Source organism: Vicia villosa, linkage group LG6 (assembly GCF_029867415.1).
Source record: "Vicia villosa cultivar HV-30 ecotype Madison, WI linkage group LG6, Vvil1.0, whole genome shotgun sequence".
In the NCBI taxonomy this organism is placed as follows: Eukaryota; Viridiplantae; Streptophyta; class Magnoliopsida; order Fabales; family Fabaceae; genus Vicia; species Vicia villosa.
In genome coordinates this window covers 78,198,206-78,219,256 of record NC_081185.1, presented here as the reverse complement: position 1 = coordinate 78,219,256, position 21,051 = coordinate 78,198,206, and the positions used below count along the sequence as shown (strand labels likewise).

Below are 21,051 nucleotides of genomic sequence, written 5' to 3'. Positions count from 1 at the left end.
GTTTGAATATCATCAGAGTCAAACAGCTTGGTGCAGAGCATCTTCTTGTCTTCTGACCTTGAAGTGCTTCTGAGCGTGATACCATGAGAACTTCAGTGCTTCTGCTTCTGATCTCAATTTCTTCTGATGCTTCCATAGACCCATGTTCTGATTCTGCTTGACCATCTTCTGATGTCTTGCCAGACCATGTTCTGATGTCGCATGCTGAACCTTCTGAGTCAGTGCTTCTTGCGCTGATTTTGTGCATACTCTTTATATAATTTCTGAAATGGAAATTGCATAGTATTAGAGTACCACATTATCTCATACAAAATTCATATGCTTGTTATCATCAAAACTAAGAATATTGATCAGAACAAATCTTGTTCTAACAATCTCCCCCTTTTTGATGATGACAAAAACATACATAAATGATATGAATTTGCAATCAGAATATCAGACGGCTAAAGACAATTACACAGCTATAGCATAAGCATATAGACACTGTGTGTGAATATGTCTCCCTCTGAGATTAACAATCTCCCCCTGAGATAAATAATCTCCCCCTGAAATAAATACTGGAAGAAGTTTATAAATAAAGGACTTCCCTGAGTATTTTCCATTTCAGTTGAGACGATCACATATTCTTAGATCTTCAGAACATTCATAGCTTCTGATCCTTGCTTCCATAGGACAGCTTCAGAGCTTGAATTTCTTCTTGAATCATTGCATGCTAGATTGTATCAGAACATTGTTGAATGTACCAGAGCATCATCAGAGCATCTCTACATCCTGAAATGTTACAGAACAAACTAAACGATTAAAGTTAAAGCATGAATGAGTCAGAACATAAAATATGTATCAGAACATATAATTATGTATCAGAGCAAACAATAATGTTTCAGAGCATATTTTAGAACTAAAAACATGCATCAGAACATATAAGGAATAAGAATGAGTTAGAGCATATTCTATCATCAGAATATCAGAACATTCTTCCTTCTTGCTTCTGATTCTTGAAGCTTTATAGCACTCAGTTTGCTTCAATTTCCATGAGCTTGTTTCCATACAGAATTGCTTTTCCCCATGTCTTTGCTTCTCATGTTGAGCTTTTAAGAAGATCTTCAATTTCTGCAAAACACTCAAAGACATAGAACTTGCAAGTTCTGTTAGAAATGTGGAGACTTTCTCCCAGCAACTGATAAAATAAATCAGATCATTTATCACATTTTTCTCCCCCTTTTTGTCATAACATCAAAAAACATAAAAGATTCAAATGAAAAAACAGACAATATGAGAGAAGAAAAGATAATTTTCATTGATAGGAAAAGGAGAATTATCACAAAAAAATACAAGAAGATGCATAGAAGACACATGCAAGAAACAAGAAAAGACAACTAAGACTCATAGACTAAGATGACCCTAGCTTAGACATAATCTTGGCCAGCATGTCATGAATCCCATTGTTGCTCTCAGTCTGCCTCTCCATGATAGTGCGGAACTCAGCATTGATCGTGCGTTGCTCGTCCGTGCGAGAAGCTAGCTCAGCCTGATTCTTCTGAATAACCTCCAGAGTCTTCGCCAGACGAGAAGGTTCACCAGAAGAAGCTTCACAACTTCTATCCAGAGGGACAGCATTCTGAACCGCAGCTTCCATTGTCAGATCATCATTATGATTTTCCTCAACAGGAATAGTCTCAGCAGGATGATCTTCAGCATCAGCTTCTTCCATAGAAGCATCTCCATCATATTCTGCAGCAGGCAGATCAGAATCTCCATTCTCAAGAGCTTGAAGAATGGCAGCTAGATTCCTTGGGGCAGAAGGACCTTCAACTTCTGGAGGATCAGCAACTTCTGGGATGACTATATCAGGGTCTTCCTCAGAAGGATTCTCCCTTAGAAAGTCAAACAGAGATTTAAAGTCTCCAGTCAGAACTGGATACTTAGGTCTCCAGACCACAATATCCCTGCAGGTGTTAGCTTCCATTGCAGCAGCAATCCTTGCCTCTACAAGCTCATCAACAAACTGCTTCTCCTCAAGAACTCTCCTGTTTCTGATGGGATGATAATAGATACCATTATCACCCTCAAGAAGATATCTAGCCTAACCAGGAGCAGCAGCCACTAGTCTCTTCTGAACAGCCATAGCTCCAACTTGAAAATCCTGGCGAAAGCTTCTCCAAAGGTTTCTTGTAGAAACATCATCAAGGTCATTGAAGAAAGCATCCTTCAAGAGATCCAGCCTACTGATAACTTCATTTCTGAACAGCTCCAGGTAGATATGAGGTTCAGGTTCAGGAGGGTTGAAGGTGAATTTGTAGTCAGGGTAGAGAAGGCAGTATGGGTTGGATTTTCTGGTAGGAAGGGGATGGAATATAGAAGGTGGAGGTGCTGTGGTTGAAGAAGATGGAATATATGTGGGGATGATTGAGGAGGATGGTATATCTGTGATGGGGGTTGATGAGGATGGAATATCAGAAGGAGTTGGGGGATGGATATTTAGTGGTGTGGGGTTTAGGACTGGTGTAGAAAGAGATGGTGGAGTAGGATTTGGTATGGTAAAGGTGTTTTGTGGTTCAGAAGGAGGAGTGAAAACATGCCTGGAGGTGTTGATAGTTCTTGAAGAACGAAGAGCTTCTCTTATGCGCTTCTGTTGATATTCTGGAGTATTAACCTTGTCAGGATCATAGGTGACCCTCTGCTTCTTGGCTTGCTTGGCCTCATCTTCTTGAGCCTTTTTTTTAGCCTTGCTTCTTGCTTCTTCTGATCCTTCTTCTGAAGATCAGCTAGAGAAGGAAGCACTCTTCCACGAATCCATGCAGGATCAACAAAAGATTGAGTCCTAACAGACGCTTCCAAGTAATGCTTGACAGCCTTGCGAAGTTCTGCTTGGAACAAAGTAGCAAAGCCTGCAACAGGAACTCTTCTAGACAGAATATCTGGGAAGCTTGCAGGAGCAGAAGTTATATTTCTGATAAGTTGCAACCTTAACAGATCAACACCATTGAAGACAGGACCTTGAACAACTCCAAGAAATTGGGACGTTCCAGTAGTCCTTATAGAATCCATCAAATCACTTTCTATCAGAATATCTAAGATCATTCTGGCGAAAGGAATAGTATCTCTAGGAAGATGAGGACACTTCGCACGTTCTTCATCTCTAGACTCTATAATAGATGTCTTCAGATTCTGAAAAAGAATGTTGGAAATGTTGAGTTCCATTCTTCTTCCAATGCAGAAGAGAGTGTACTTGTGATCAGGACTGATGTAGGAGGAGGAGAATGATTGCCTTCTGTGATGGAGAGAACCCAGAATAATTTCAGCCCAAACTAGATAAAACGCCCTCAATGTACCGGTTTTATGAGATTCAATACCAATAGCGATAGAGATTTGTTTTTCAACCTGTAGCCAACTAACTCTACCAGGAAGAGGACCAGTGCATCCTTCTTCATCATCCAAGTTGTATAGCTTCCTTATCAACTTCTCAGTGACTACAACTTCATGCCCTAACACGAAGGATATGATAGTAGTTGGAGTAACCGTTGCATGAACCCATAAGTCTTTCACAAGAGCCAGATAAATTGGTCCAACCAATCTATCAAGATAGTTTGACCATCCTTGTGCCAAGATCCTTGCATCAGGATGGAAACCATTTGCTTTCAGGTTTTCTAAATCTACAGCAGACTCACAAAGAACTTCCAGATCTTCAATAGGAATGGTGCATGTCTTCCACGGAGCATACCCATGCTTTCTAAGAAGTATTTGAGTGGAAGTGATTTCTGTTGGGCTAGAAGAACTTGATGAAGAATACATGATGAAATGCTTGGTTTCAGAATAAAGCTAGGGTTTGAGCGATGAATGCAAAGAGAGAGACAAATGAATAGAGAGGGAGCAAAAAAGATGAAATGAAGATGAAGCGGGTTATTTAAACGGTTGAATAAAAGAAAATAATAAATGAAATATTGTTTAAATGAAATGATTAAAGAAAAACATGACATCAATTTGCATTTAATGAGATATGACATTAGGAGAGATAAAGTGACAAAATGAAATGATTTGCACAGTTATCTAGGGCGGCGTCTCCTCAACTGCACGCATGCTTGTCCAAAAATAGTGAACACGTGTTCATTTTCTGGAAATACTGGTGATAGCTGTTTTGCTTTAAAAGAGCTTCTGAATCAACTTAGATAATGAAACGTTAGTGATAACAAAATCAGAACTTCTAATTGATCATTATCAGAACTTCTTATAAACACCTAGTTCTGACACATTTCAGAAGATAATCATACATAAGATCTTCTCATCTTCTCATTCTGGGCATAAATCCATACTGATATTCTTCAGAATGAACTTAAACCTATCTTCAGCAAGGGGTTTTGTAAAGATATCAGCCCATTGATGGTCTGTATCCACAAAGTTCAAAGAAAGAACACCCTTCTGAACATAGTCCCTAATAAAATGATGTTTAATCTCAATATGTTTAGCTTAGGAATGTAAGATAGTATTCTTAGCCAAACATATAGAAGAAGTATTATCACAGAAGATAGGAATGTTACTCTCATATATTTGATAATCTTCTAGCTGACTCTTCATCTAGAGCATTTGTGTGCTACACCCAGCAGCAACAACATATTCTGCTTCTGTTGTTGAGAGGGCTATGGTAGCTTGCTTCTTGCTGTACCAGGAGATCAAATGACTTCCAAGAAATTGACAACTTCCAGAAGTACTCTTCCTTTCAATTCTATCTCCAGCATAGTCAGCATCACAAAATCCTACTAAGTTGTATTCTTTAGATCTTCTGTAGACTAAACCAACATTAGTAGTACCTTTCAGATACCTCAGAATTCTCTTAACAGCAGTTAAGTGAGATTCTCTAGGATCTGATTGGAATCTAGCATACAAACAAACACTTAATAGAATGTCAGGTCTAGAAGCAGTTAAACATAGAAGAGATCCAATCATACCTCTGTACAACTTCTGATCTACCTTCTTACTTACCTCGTCCTTACCTAGAACACACGTTGGATGCATAGGAGTTTTGACTTCTTTGCTTTCAGAAAGATTAAACTTCTTCAGAAGTTCTTTCACATACTTCGTTTGATGAACATAAGTTCCATCAGAAGTTTGATTGATTTGAATCCCGAGGAAATACTTGAGTTCACCCATCATACTCATTTCAAATTCAGCCTACATAGACTTAGCAAACTCCTTTCTAAGTGAAGCATTAGATGTTCCAAAAATAATATCATCAACATAAATTTGACAAATTAAAATGTCCTTCTTAGACGTTTTACAGAAAAGGGTCGTATCCACTTGTCCTCTAGTGAAACCATTGTCCAGAAGGAAAGAACTTAATCTTTCGTACCAAGCTCTAGGAGCTTGCTTCAATCCATACAATGATTTCTTAAGTTTGAAAACATGTTCTGGAGACTTAGAGTCTTCAAAACCAGGAGGTTGGTGGACATAGACTTCCTCATCTATATAACCATTTAAGAAGGCACTCTTAACATCCATCTGATACAGAGTAATGTTATGCTGAGTGGCAAAAGAAATTAATAAGCGAATAGATTCTAACCTGGCCACTGGTGCAAAAGTTTCTGTATAGTCAATCCCTTCTTGCTGACTATATCCCTGAGCCACCAGTCTGGCTTTTTTTCTTACCACTTCTCCCTTCTCACTAAGCTTGTTTCTGAACACCCACTTTGTACCAATGATGTTGAATCCTTTTGGTCTAGGAACTAAGTCCCATACATCATTCCTTGTAAACTGATTTAGTTCTTCTTGCATGGCAATTATCCAGTCTGGATCTTCTAGAGCTTGATCAACAGAAGTTGGCTTGATCAAAGAAACAAGACCTAATTGACATTCTGGATTGTTCTTAAGGAATGCTCTTGTTCTGATAGGATCATCTTTCTTTCCAAGGATCACATCTTCTGAGTGAGCTGAGGTGAGTCTAGAAGATCTTCTGACTGTTGGCTCTTCAGAAATTCTTAGATTCTCTAAAGATGCAGCAACTTGATCTTCTGATCCTTTGCTTCTGAGACTTTCAGCTTCTGAAACTTTGCTTCTTGGTTCTTCAGCTTCTGATATGTCAATATCTATATCTGCAAAATTCTCAAATTGCTTTGGCTTTTCAAGACCAAGCTTATCATCAAATCTGATATTGATTGATTCTTCTACAACCAATGTTTCAGTATTGTATACTCTGTAGCCTTTAGAGCGTTCAGAATATCCAAGAAGAAAACATTTTTGTGCCTTAGAATCAAACTTACCAAGATGATCTTTAGTTTTCAGAATAAAACACACACATCCAAAAGGATGAAAATATGAAATGTTGGGCTTTCTATTCTTCCACAATTCATAAGGAGTCTTATTTAGAATAGGTCTTATAGAGATTCTATTCTGAATATAACATGCAGTGTTTATTGCTTCTGCCCAGAAGTGCTTAGCCATATTGGTCTCATTGATCATGGTTCTGGCCATTTCTTGCAGAGTCCTATTCTTTCGCTCTACAACTCCATTTTGCTGTGGAGTTCTAGGGCAAGAGAAATCATGGGCAATACCATTTTCTTTGAAGAACTCCTCAAAGAATCTGTTCTCAAATTCGCCACCATGATCACTTCTGACCTTTATGATTTTGCACTCCTTCTCAGATTGGATCTGAGTGCAGAATTCAAAGAACACTGAATGAGACTCATCCTTGTGTTTTAAGAACTTTACCCACGTCCAGCGGCTATAATCATCTATGATGACTAATCCATATTTCTTCCCTCTGACAGATGTTGTTTTGACTGGTCCAAATATATCAATGTGCAGAAGTTCTAACGGCCTTGAGGAAGAGACAACATTCTTAGATTTGAATGCAGGTTTGGAGAACTTGCCCTTCTGACATGCTTCACAAAGAGCATCTGATTTGTATTTCAGATTTGGGAGTCCTCTGAACAGATTTAGTTTGTTAATCTGAGAAATCTTTCTCAAACTAGCATGTCCTAATCTTCTGTGCCAGATCCATTGCTCTTCAGAAACAGACATAAGACAAGTCACCTTCTGCTTCTCAAGATCAGAAAGATCAATCTTATAAATGTTGTTCTTTCTCTTGCTTGTATATAGGATTGAGCCATCCTTCTAACTTACAACCTTGCAAGACTTTTGATTGAAGATTATATCATAACCATTGTCACTTAATTGACTTATGGATAATAAGTTATGCGTTAATCCTTCTACAAGAAGTACATTAGTTATGGAAGGAGAGTTATCAATACTTATGGTTCCAGAGCCAATAATCTTGCCCTTCTGCTCTCCTCCAAACTTGACTTCTCCACCAGATTTAAGCACCAGGTCTTGGAACATAGACCTTCTTCCCGTCATGTGTCGCGAGCACCCAGAGTCCAGGTACCATAACATTTTGTGCTTTGTCTTCTTTGCTGCTAAGGATATCTGCAACATAAATTATCTTCTCCTTAGGTACCCACAATTTCTTGGGTCCTTTCTTGTTAGTTTTCCTCAAGTTCTGATTGAACTTGGGTTTAGCATAATGGTTAACAGGAGGAACAACATGATATTCTTTAGGTTTGGCAGCATGATATTTTTTAGGTTGTGTCACATGCTTCTTGGTGTGTGTAGTGTGAAAACTCTGTGCATGTGAAGTAAGCCTAATATCATGTGAGTGGCCATATTTGAACTGATCATACAATGACTTGTATGTGATTTTCAAATCATCAACAGGTTCAAATTTTTGTGAGGTATCACCCTCATAGCCAAAACCAAACCTTTTGTTTCCAGAAACACCATATATCATAGAAGCAAGATGACTTCTGCCAATACTTCTAGATAGGAACTTTCTGAAGCTCGAGTCATATTCTTTCAGAATACGATTGAGACTAGGAATGGATTGTTCTGATTCAGAAGGAGATCCAATATCTTTGGATAATTTTAAAACTTTTTCCTTCAGTTCAGAATTTTCCACTTCCAGCTTCTTAGTTTCAAATTCAAATTGCTTTTTCACCTTTTTGTATTTGATACTAAGATGAGCCTTGAGTTCCAGAAGTTCAGTTAAATTGGAAACTAACTCTTCTCTAGATAGTTCAGAAAATACCTCTTCAGAATCTGATTCTGATGTAGATTCTGATCCATCATCCACTATGGCCATCAGTACAAAGTTAGCTTGCTCGCCTTCAGAGTCTGATTCTGATTCTGATTTAGAATCATCCCATGTTGCCATAAGACCCTTCTTCTTATGAAACTTCTTCTTGGGATTCTCCTTCTGAAGTTTTGGACATTCATTCTTGAAGTGTCCAGGCTCATTGCACTCATAACAGATGACCTTCTTCTTGTCAGATCTTCTGCCACTAGAAGATTCTCCTCTTTAAAGCTTCTTTGAACTTCTGAAGCTCTTGAACTTCCTTTGCTTGCTCTTCCAGAGTTGGTTTACCCTTCTGGAGATCATGGACAGTTCATCTTCTTCTTCTGATTCTGATTCTTCAGAATCTACTTCTTCAGCCTGAAAAGCGTTAGTGCATTTTTTAAAATTAGATTTTAATGCAATAGACTTACCTTTCTTCCGAGGCTCATTTGCATCCAGCTCTATCTCATGGCTTCTCAAGGCACTGATTAGCTCTTCCAAAGAAACCTCATTCAGATTCTTTGCAATCTTGAATGCAGTCACCATTGGACCCCATCTTCTGGGCAAGCTTCTGATGATCTTCTTTACATGATCAGCCTTGGTGTAGCCTTTGTCCAGAACTCTTAATCCAACAGTTAGCGTTTGCAATCTTGAGAACATCTTCTCAATGTTTTCATTGTCCTCCAACTTGAAGGCTTCATATTTCTGGATTAGAGCAAGAGCTTTGGTCCCCTTGACTTGAGCATTTCCTTCATGGGTCATTTTCAATGACTCATATATATCATAGGCAGTTTCCCTGTTAGATATCTTCTCATACTCAACATGAGAGATAGCATTCAGCAAAACAGTCCTACATTTATGATGATTTTTGAAAAGCTTCTTTTGATCATCATTCGTTTCTGTCTTGTAAGCCTTAGGCCAGTAGCTTTCACTGGATGTTTGTAACCATCCATCAGAAGATCCCATAATTCACCATCTAGACCAAGGAAGTAACTTTCAAGTTTATCTTTCCAGTATTCAAAGTTTTCACCATCAAATACTGGTGGTCTAGTATAACCATTGTTACCATTTCCATTGTATTGCTCAGCAGAGCCAGATGTAGATGTAGGGTTAGGATCTTCACCAGCCATCTTTTACTAAAGCGTTTTTCTCTTCGTGAATCTTTTCTAAACACGGTTAAATGCTTGCACCTTAGAACCGGCGCTCTGATGCCAATTGAAGGATAGAAAAACACTTAGGAAGGGGGGTTTGAATAAGTGTAGCTTTAAAACTTGTAAGATAAAAATTATTTGCACAATGATTTTTATCCTAGTTCGTTGTTAACTAAACTACTCCAGTCCACCCTCTTGGAGTAATTTACCTCACCTGAGGATTTAATCCACTAATACACAAGATTACAATGGTTTTCCACTTAGACAACTTCTAAGTCTTCTAGAGTATACTGATCACAACCTGATCACTCTAGGAACAAACTGCTTAGATACCCTCTAAGACTTTCTAGAGTATACTGATCAACAACCTGATCACTCTAGTTCTTACAACTTAATGTAAACAAATTCTTTTAAGAGTTACAATGCTTCTTATAAAGCTATTATCACAACTGTGATTTTCTCTTAAGTTTAAGCTTAATCTCATTAAGATATTACAACAGCAATGTAGTGAGTTTGATGATGAAGTTTGAGAGCTTTTGATTTGAACAGCGTTTGTGCAAGTTGGTTCAGAATTCGTAACCTTGCTTCTCATCAGAACTTCATATTTATAGGCGCTTGAGAAGATGACCGTTGATAGCATTTAATGCTTTGCGTAATCCCTACAGCATTGCATTTAATGTTTCACTCTTTTGTCAACTACCTCGAGCCTTGGTTTCGCTGTGTCTACTGACGTTGCCTTTAATAGCTTCTAACGTTCCTTTTGTTAGCCAGCATAGCCTGCCATCTTGTACTTGCTTCTGATCTGATGTTTGTGTAAACAACGTTTGAATATCATCAGAGTCAAACATCTTGGTGCAGAGCATCTTCTTGTCTTCTGACCTTGAAGTGCTTCTGAGCGTGATACCATGAGAACTTCAGTGCTTCTGCTTCTAATCTCAAGTTCTTCTGATGCTTCCATTGACCCATGTTCTGATTCTGCTTGACCATCTTCTGATGTCTTGCCAGACCATGTTCTGATGTCGCATGCTGAACCTTCTGAGTCAGTGCTTCTTGCGCTGATTTTGTGCATACTCTTTATATAATTCCTGAAATGGAAATTGCATAGTATTAGAGTACCACATTATCTCATACAAAATTCATATGCTTGTTATCATCAAAACTAAGAATATTGATCAGAACAAATCTTGTTCTAACACTTAGTGTTTAGGCTGATAATATATCTGCTTTATAGATTTATAGATTACTGCAGGCATTCTAAGACACAATCAGTGACTTCTAAAGCCCTCAACTCAACTTCATTAATATCCATATTTCCAGCGTCAACCTCAACCGCAATTGCCAATACAGTCTCAGCATCGGCCTCTCGCGACCAACCTCAACTACCGATGCAAATATAGTCTCAGCAATGTCAACAGAAGCCACAATTCCAGAACCAACATGGTCAATAGTGAATACACTGCAAGATATCCACCACCACCGTGGGGTGCTACGGGTATGCTCACTGTCAAAGCCATTTATCGGACTTCAAGTGAAAATTTTGCTTCTCAAGGCAACAATGCAACATCATCGTATCCTCCCGCACAAGGGGTTAGGCCCTTGCAACATACTCATTAACTCATTCCCTTTGCTAGGAGTTGATCCTGAGAATTCCGGACAAAGACCCTTTGTTCCGTCATACATGTCATTTGAAGATTTGAATGTATTTAGAAACTCAGATGGAAGGGGTTAGGCACGTTTTATAGATTGATACAAGTCATTACTTTTGACACACATGGAACATTATTTGATATAAGATTTTAGTTTTTGGTATTATGACTTCATTCATATCATTGATTGTTCAACTTTTTAGTTTACATTGTTATGTTTTCACTTGCATCAGTTGCATGCCTTTCATAGATCAATCTGATAAACCTAACATGTTTTTGATAGGAGACAAATCCATACACATGAACATGTGGTGATGGATATTTATGTGTATTATTCTTTTCTTTTAGAAGTTGAAAATGGCTTTGCACTAAAATGAAAAGCAGATTCATAAGCACATCCAGCCATCATAGAAAGAATACTCAGAGTCTGTTACTATTAGCGGACAATGATTTCAAACAACATAAATTAATGCAAAACATGAAGAAGTAAGTTATTGAAGACAGACTTACTTTCAATCTGTCGAAACTAAGCTTTCGATATAATTATTAGAAAACATCCATAATACATGGTTGGTAATTCTAGTTTTTTCTACTCTATTGTCTCTCCAATTATAAAGAAATGCTTGCTCTTCTTGACTACCTGCTAATATTATTGTATCACCATCCTCTGAAAGGCATAGGGGATGCAGAAAATATTGGTAACTATATTGAGAAAAGTCATACTCAATTTGAAGATCCTCATAACTAATTTTAAGAAATTGAGTCCAAGACTCCTGGACTCCGAATTCCATCATCATCCATATAACAAAATGAGTTGTTTTAAAATGGTATGAAAAACAAAGATATTCCCTCAACACAGCAATAGTTGGCAAAACAGGGGGAGCTTCAACTAAACCCTTAGGGAGAAGCAATTGGTTGTATGTCTCAGAACCCAAATCCAAAGAGATAATCAGAAATTGATCAATTTCCGGAATATATTCATCTTCATATACTTGCCATAAATATTTTGTAGTTGAAACTGCCAACCAGTTAATAGTGCCATTCAAATACACACCTTCATTAACACGCTGAAATGTATGGCGAACAAGATCCACACGATAGTAAGGAACAACCGGAAAACATTGAATATTTCTCCAAACATTATCACGAAAACTGAAAATGTTCACCTCCCTAGGAGAGAATGCCACTACTTTATAAGTGTCGGTTGATTTATCATAACCAAATGCAAATCTGAGATAGTATAATCGAAAAAAGCCAGCCTGATATGGATGGGTATTGAAATGAGTAGTTAATCCTACTTTTTGAGAGATTTTTCTGGTGGCTGGATTCCATAAACGGAGCCAGGTGTTTCGATGTTTACCAGTTTTATAAGAATTAAACAAACAGAGCAATCCATCAATGGAGCCAATGACTCGGAAACAGTGTTTGTATCTGAGTCTGTGATGAGGAAGGATGGGAATGGTTATGGATGGATTACGTAGTAAACCGTTGAGGGGAAAGGGTACGACAGAACAATCTCTATCATAATAATAATAGTTCGCCGTAGCCCTGCACAAGATCAGCGTGAGATGAATGTTTTGTTTTTGTGATTGATGGAGATGTTTTTGGACAAAGAAAGGATCAGAGATGAGTAATTCCCATGGTTTGCAGACACATTTGAATCGCAAAATAGATTTCACGGGAAGAATCGATAGAACTTCTGTGATAAGTTCTTCAGGAAGGATTGCCCGACATTTGTAACAGCTTTGCTATATGTACACCAGCTTTTTCCTACACCGTATACACACCGTATAAAATAACAAAACAAAATATTGGTGGCACAAAACCCAAGAAAATATAAATTATTAAAAAAATACAAGTAGTATATTAAACCTAAATTGTACGGTGTAGTGTATACTTATGGTGTACAAATAGCTTTTCTGCATTTGTAATGGTGTTTGCGTTTTAACTCTATTAATATTTTCGTTCTTTCCTATAAATATTTTTTAGTTGTTTTCTTAACAATTAAGTTTACATTTTTTTTTTAAATTATAAATATTTTATTTTCTATTTTAAAAAAAAATAATACTCTCCTTTAAGCATTTCTATAAATATTAATTTGTCTTTGCTTAATGATTAAGTTTAAATTTTTTAAAAATATTATTAATATTTTATATTTTAAAATAATATTTCCCTTTAAGTCTTTTCTATAAATAGTTTCTTTCTTTTCTTAACGATTAAGTTTTGATTTTTTTTTTTAAATTCTTAATATTTTATTTTTTTTAATTTTTAATTTAAAATAATACTTCCATTTATGTAATTATTTTAAAGAACTTTACCTGTTTCAAAAAAATTAATTTATTTTTTATTGAAATTCGATAAATTTAAAAAATGTTAATTTTGTTATAACAAGATAGAGGGAGAATTCACTATTTGCTGAGGAAAAAACATCATATAAGTGAAGACTGCAAAAAATAATGTTTTCAACATTTTTTAAAAGTATTTACCTATTTAGGTGAAACACAAATTAATGTCATTTTTTTAATGTTATTCAAATGAATAAGATACTTACATTTTTTTATGACAACAAAGAATTCGAAACTATAATACAAAACTCTAAAATTACAACACAATATTCTAAATAAGAAACAACACAATATTCTAAATAAGAAACAACACAAAACTGACTACAAAACAGTTGATAAACAAGATAGAGGATTTTTCCTGCAAACCTAGTAATCAAAATCAATTGAAATATATTTTGATTTTAACCACCAAAAAGATTGAAGTTTTACCCTTTGTTATAACTTCTGCAAATGCTCTCTTTAAGCTGGAAAATATAAGTGTTTCACTTTTTCCAAATAACCCAAATCATAGAGAGGAAAATCATATTAAGAAGCATCCAAACATTTTCCGACAACCCGCCTAGCCCTCCAAATTGTAAAAGATGATCCAATAATGTTCCTTGAAATGTCATTTAGAAACATAGCTAATTAGAAATTATAGGCTACAATCTACTAAAAAAAATCACATTTTACGAACAAATTATCTATGTCTTCGCCGATCTACACTATAATTCTTCACACGTTTTTGACCGATCGTAGCAAGAATCCTCTACCTAGGCAAATTTCCCCTCGTTAGAATACGATTAAAAATCAACTGCCAAACAAAAAATATACACCTTAAGCGGCACAATCTTCAACCATAAAATTTGGGAATTTTCTGAATTATTGTTGTTGTCAACATCAAACACATGTTTATAATCACTGATGGTCGTGTAACAAGAAGAGGAATTTAAATTCCAAACCCAGTGATCTTTTACGTCCACCTGTAAAACAACTGAGATTAATTGCTCAATACACTTTCTCGCTAACTCCTCCTCCCATGCAAACAACCTCATACGCCACCTCCACGCCTCACCATTCTCCCCCACCCCAACTCGTTCATCTCTACGTGTGACGCCAACTTATTCTAAACAACCTATTAAATCTAACCTTCAAAGGGATATCATCAAGCCAAGGGTCTTTCCAAAACAAATTAGTTGCCTCATCTCCCATCTTCCGATCAATGTTATCAATCAACCACCCTATCCTACATAAACTAAACCATCACCCTCCCTTATTTTATTCAAATTTCTCCACCAAACTGATCCGTCACCTCCCCCAATACATAAACTCCCCCTTCCTCGCCTGATCGAGACTTTATAAGTCTATCGGGATACTGACTGCAAGTGCACAGTCTAGTCGTTTAGTTTTAAAAGATATCAAACCCACGGAGACTGAGGATCAATATCGTACGATCTTATGTTTGTAAGTTAGCTAAAGCTATCAATTTCTTGGTTTTAGGGGGAGACGGAAATTAAATATGATTTTAATTAAATAATAGGATATTAGGATATCGGTATGTAATAGTCATACGTCGGGGTTCAATAAGTCATTCGCATATATTAAATATAAAAGCATTTTTCATAATAAGTTATTTGAATTAAAAACCCTTATCTCACACTCTCGTGTTTATTGATTTAGATTATACTATCAGCTCTAAAGTTTGCTCTCGCTAAATCATTTAAAAACTAAAAGTACTTTTTAAAAATCAAATAAGATATAATCAAATCTAAACCGCTCTTGTTGTATTTAGAGTTGATGTTTGATGACTACTATCTGGTAAAAACCTCAAACTCTCATGGTGTTGATTTTAGACATTCGTTTGTAATTTACTCTCGTAACAAAACAATTTGGTATTAGTTTTAGAAATCAAGACCAGAAAAATGTTTAATTAATTTTTATGCCAAATCGTTATCGAACCTTTCGGTTTTGTGACCTTACATACCAGTATTAGAAACTTAGCCTAACATGCTTTTAATTACGAACATGCATAATAAACAGTATGGAAATAATAATAACAGCATGGAAATTAAATTATAAGACAAATCAAGCATGTAAATAAGAGCCTGAAATTATATAAATAAATTGAAATAATCCTTCAAGTGCCAAAACTTCAAGATACAGAGATGTTCTTCACGTACAAATTCTGGTTACGGAAACAGAAACTAAATCTAAGGTGCAATAATCCCTCAATGCTTTGGATGGTGATTAAAATTGGCTAAGAACAATGGGTTGCAAAGAAAAATAAAATAGCAGTAAAAGCATAAAACTTGTAGAGAAAACCAAAAATGCAAAATTGACAGGAAGAGAAGCGAGGGGGCTTGCTTCAATTATTGAATCCTTTTAAAATTACCAGTGCTTGACCTAAGTCTCCTTAGAATCTAGAGAGCACCACTTGAATCGTGTGAGAAATCGTCAAACTTGGGCTTCTATTTCACCGTTTGTGGCTATTCTGGTTTAAGTAATATAAGACTTGTGTCGGGTGTCACGTTTGTGTGTCGTGGGGAAAAATTTCCATATGTGCCTGTCGTCATGGAGTAGTTGCGTCGGTCAGTGCAATACTCTATTAAGGAGGATTATGAAGACACTTCTGATAAATAGCAGAAGTGCAATCTTTTGTCATTTTTCTTCCCATTTCTTCATGCAAGTTTGGATTAATGTAAAAACCTGAAATCATAGTAAAAATACTAATTTAAAGTAATATAGTCGGTAAAATGGAAAATTAATTCATGTAAATTAAGCTTAATATGCGATACAATTTCGCGTTATCATCACCATACTGAGCACTCAATACCCTAGCTATACCAAAAATTTCCCGTCTCATTTAGAATCCTCGAACACCATTTATAAAGTGAGGCAAGGTTAAACTCCTTCAACCTCCCAACCTCCAAACCACCATTTTCTTTTTTTCAAAAAAATATTATCCCATTTAATCCAAGAAGTTTTATTCACTTCCTCACCCCTCCTCCTTTCAGAAAAATGCATGAAAAACATATTCAAGAGAAGAGATTATGCATGCAGGTGCCTTGAAGATGGAAAGAAGTTAGACCAAAATGGACAACAAGATAAAATTAATAAGAATCAAGCGACCCCATATAAAGATAAAGCAACTACTCCACCCCGACAAACTTCTTTTGACCATCTCAATCAAAGGATACCAGCAAGCGATCTTCCTAGAATCACCACTAATGGGCAGCTTCAAATATAAAAAAAGGTGGGCGGCTGTACTTCCAGTTCATAACCAACGCTGCCACATGCAGCCAAGATTCAGAGACTTTGCACCCAAACAATATTCTTTTATGAAAGTTAACTTCTAAACCCGATATAACTTCAAAAGGAATCAAGACCAACTTCAAAGCTCGGACATTAGCCCAACTTTTAACCCCCACCAAAAGAGTATCGTCAACAAATTTTAAATGGGAAATAGAAGAAACCACTACAAAAATCACGCTTTTTATGACGAAGTTTTCACCACAAACAGAAAAAAATCGAAGGTATTGTTAGAACAAGAAATGTTCTAATCAATATTCTTAGTTTTGATGATAACATTAAGTAAGAATTTTGTATAAGACAATATGGTATTCTAATCCTTTAATTTTTCCATTTCAGGAAATATATAAAGAGTATGCACAAATCAGCGTTCAGAAGCAACTGACCCAGAAAGTTCTGGATGGCTTCATCAAAACATGCTCTAGCAAGACATCAGTAGATGGTCATGCAGAATCATAACATGAACTGGAAAGCATCAGAAGAATGGAAGTCATAAGTACAAGCTCTGAAGCTCTGATGGTATCACGCTCAAAGCACTTCAAAGTCAGAAGACAAAAGATGCTCTATTCCAAAGTTGATGACTCTGATATTCAAACGTTGTTATCTACAAAATCTGAGTCCAGAAGAAAGTACAAGATGAAAGGCTATAACGTCAAATCTCTGACTGACAAAAGGAACGTTAGAAGCTACAAAAGGCAAAGTCAGTAAAAGCAGCAAAAGCATGACTCGAGGTAGTTGACAAAAGTGTGAAACATTAAATGCAGCGTTGTACTATTCACGCAAAGCATTAAATGCATCCCAACAGTCATTTCCTCTCAAGCGCCTATATATTGAAGTTCTGATCAGAAGCAGCCAACAACACTTGCGCAAAACTTACAGAAATGCTGTCAAAATCAAAAGCTAAAGAACTTCATCTTCAACCTCACAACCTTTGTAGTATCTTAGTGAGTGTTAAGAATAAAACTTAAGAGAAATATCACAGTTGTGATTACAACTTTATTAGAACAAAATCTAAACTCTTGTAAACATTTATTTTACATTGATTATAAAAGGATTCCTAGAGTGATCAAGTTGTGATCTGTAGACTCTAGAAGACTTAGAGGGTATCTAAGTGGAAAACCATTGTAATCAGTTGGATTAGTGGATTAAATCCCCAGTTGAGGTAAATCACCTGGTCAGGGGTGGACTGGAGTAGTTTGGTTAACAACGAACCAAGATAAAAATAATTGTGTTCATTGTTTTTATCTTCCAAGTTTTTGAGTTACACTTATTCAATCCCCCCTTTCTAAGTGTTTTTCTATCCTTCAATTGGTATCAGAGCATGGTTCTAGGTGCAAACACTTAACCGTGTTAGATAAAAGATTCAGAGAGAAAAACACAAAATGGTTGATCCAATAATTCCAACTACTTCTACTGAGAAAAACAACAATGGTAACAATGGAAGCAGTAGCTTCAATGGTTACAATATACCACCAGTCTTTGATGGAGAAAATTTTGAGTATTGGAAAGATAGACTTGAAAGTTATTTTCTATGTCAAGATGGTGATCTATGGGATCTAGTGTTGGATGGTTACATACATCCTGTAAATGCTTGTGGAGTCAAGATCTCAAGACAAGCTATGAGTGATGACCAAAAGAAAGAATTCAAGAATCATCACAAGTCAAGAACTATATTGCTAAATGTTATCTCTCATGCTGAGTATGAGAAGATAACAAACAGAAAAACAGCTCATGACATCTTTGAATCTCTAAAGATGACTCATGAGGGAAATGCTCAAGTTAAGGAGACAAATGCCTTAGCTCTAATCCAGAAGTATGAAGCATTCAAGACGGAGGAAGATGAGAACATTGAAGCAATGTTTTCAAGGTTCCAGACTCTGGCTGCTGGATTAAGAGTGCTTGACAAAGACTACACCAAGGCTGATCATGTAAAGAAGATCATCAGAAGCTTACCCAGAAGATGGGGACCCATGGTGACTGCATTCAAGATTGCCAAGAATCTGAATGAAGTGTCTCTTGAGGAGTTGATTAGTGCCTTGAGAAGTCATGAGATTGAGCTGGATGCAAATGAGCCTCAAAAGAAAGGTAAGTCCATTGCATTAAAATATAATAATAAAAAATGCACTAACGCTTTTCAGGCAGAAGAAGAAGATTTTGATGAGTCAGAATCAGAAGAAGAAGAAGAAGATGAACTATCTCTCTTATCCAGAAGAGTAAATCAACTCTGGAAGAAAAAGCAGAGAAAGTTCAAGAACTCCAAAAGACCTGAAAAAGGAGAATCTTCTAGACACAGAAAATCTGACAAGAAGAAGGTGACGTGCTATGAATGTAAAGAGCCTGGACCCTACAAGAATGAATGTCCAAAGCTTCGGAGGGAAAAACCCAAGAAAATATTTGAAAAGAAGAAAGGCTTAATGGTTACTTGGGATGACTCAGATTCTTCTACTCAAGAGTCAGAGTCTGAAGATGAGCCGACAAACATAGAACTGATGGCTACTGTTGATGAAGAATCAGAATCTACATCAAACTCAGATTCTAAAGAGATCTCCTTCAAGGCTCAAAAGAAAAAGGCAAACATATCATGGTACCTGGACTCTGGGTGCTCACGACACATGACGGGAAGAAGGTTTATGTTCCAAGACCTGGAACTTAAATCTGCTGGAGAAGTAAAGTTTGGAGGGAATTAGAAGGGCAAAATCATTGGCTCTGGAACCATATGCATTGGTAACTCTCCCTCTATAACTAATGTTATTTTAATAGATGGATTAGCTCATAACTTATTTTCCATAAGTCAATTAAGTGACAATGGTTATGACAGAATCTTTAATCAAAAGTCTTGTAAAGCTATTAGTCAGAAGGATGGCTCAATCCTATTTACAGGCAAGAGAAAGAACAACGTTTATAAGATTGATCTTTCAGATCTTAAGAATCAAAAGGTTACTTGCCTTCTGTCTGTTAGTGAAGAGCAGTGGGTATGGCACAGAAGATTGGGTCATGCTAGTTTGAGAAAGATCTCTCATATTAACAAACTCAATCTGGTCAGAGGACTCCCTAATCTGAAATATAAATAAGATGCTCTTTGCGAAGCATGTCAAAAAGGGAAGTTTTCAAAACCTGCATTCAAGTCTAAAAATGTTGTCTCTTCCTCTAGGCCGCTAGAACTTCTGCACATTGATCTTTTTGGCCCAGTCAAAACAACATCAATCAGAGGGAAGAAATATGGACTAGTCATCGTAGACGACTATAGCAGATGGACATGGGTAAAGTTCTTTAAACACAAGGATGAGTCACATACTCTGTTCTTTGACTTCTGCACTCAAATTCAATCTGAGAAGGAATGCAAAATCATAAAGGTCAGAAGTGATCATGGGGGTGAATTTGAGAACATATTCTTTGAAATTTATTTCAAAGAAAATGGTATTGCCCATGATTTCTCTTGTCCTAGAACTCCACAGCAAAATGGAGTTGTAGAACAAAAGAATAGGACTCTACAAGAAATGGCCAGAACCATGATCAATGAAACCAATATGGCTAAGCATTTCTGGGAAGAAGAAATTAACACTCCATGTTATATTCAAAATAAAATCTCTATAAGACCTATTCTAAATAAGACTCCTTATGAATTGTGGAAGAACAGAAAGTCCAACATTTCTTATTTCCATCCTTTTGGATGTGTATGTTATATTCTGAATACTAAAGATCATCTGCTTAAGTTTGATTCTAAAGCTCAGAAGTGTTTTCTACTTGGATATTCTGAATGCTCAAAAGGCTACAGAGTATACCATACTGAAACTCTAGTAGTTAAAGAATCAATCAATATCAGATTTGATGATAAGCTTGGTCTTGAAAAGCCAAAGCAGTTTGAGAATTTTGCAGATATAGATATCTCTAACTCAGATCAAGAAGAACCCAGAAGCAAGGTTTCAGAAGATCAAGTTGCAGCTTCTTTAGAGAATCTCAGAATTTCTAAAGAGCCAACACTCAGAAGATCTTCTAGACTCAACTCTGCTTATCCAGAAGATGTTATCATTGGGAAGAAAGATGATCCCATCAAAACAAGAGCATTCCTTAAGAACAATGTAGAATGTCAATTTGGTCTAGTATCTCTGATCGAGCCAACTTCTGTTGATCAAGCTCTGGAAGATGCTGACTGGATAATTTCCATGCAAGAAGAGTTAAATCAGTTTGCAAGGAATGATGTTTGGGATCTGGTTCCAAGACCTAAAGGATTTAACATCATTGGAACATATTGGGTCTTTAGAAACAAGCTGAGTGAGAAAGGTGAAGTTGTAAGAAACAAAGCCAAACTGGTTGCTCGGGGCTATAGTCAGCAAGAAGGTATTGACTATACAGAAACCTTTGCACCAATGGCCAGGTTAGAATATATTCTACTATTAATTTCTTTTGCCACTCAGAATAACATCACTCTGTATCAGATGGATGTTAAGAGTGTCTTCTTAAATGGTTATATAGATGAAGAAGTTTATGTCCACCAACCTCATGGTTTTGAAGACTCTAAG

General features: G+C 36.4%; 1 protein-coding gene across 1 annotated transcript; it reads right to left on the bottom strand.

Moving 5' to 3' along the window:
* Positions 1-11,338: 11,338 nt before the first annotated feature.
* On the bottom strand, positions 11,339-13,854 carry LOC131613942 (F-box/kelch-repeat protein At3g23880-like). The gene is made up of 2 exons (XM_058885583.1): positions 13,744-13,854; positions 11,339-12,646 (listed from the first exon to the last, which is right to left on the bottom strand). Exons 1-2 carry the CDS (start codon positions 13,852-13,854, stop codon positions 11,411-11,413), a joined length of 1,347 nt encoding a protein of 448 aa, XP_058741566.1. The 3' UTR covers positions 11,339-11,410.
* Between the last annotated feature and the right edge of the window lie 7,197 nt (positions 13,855-21,051).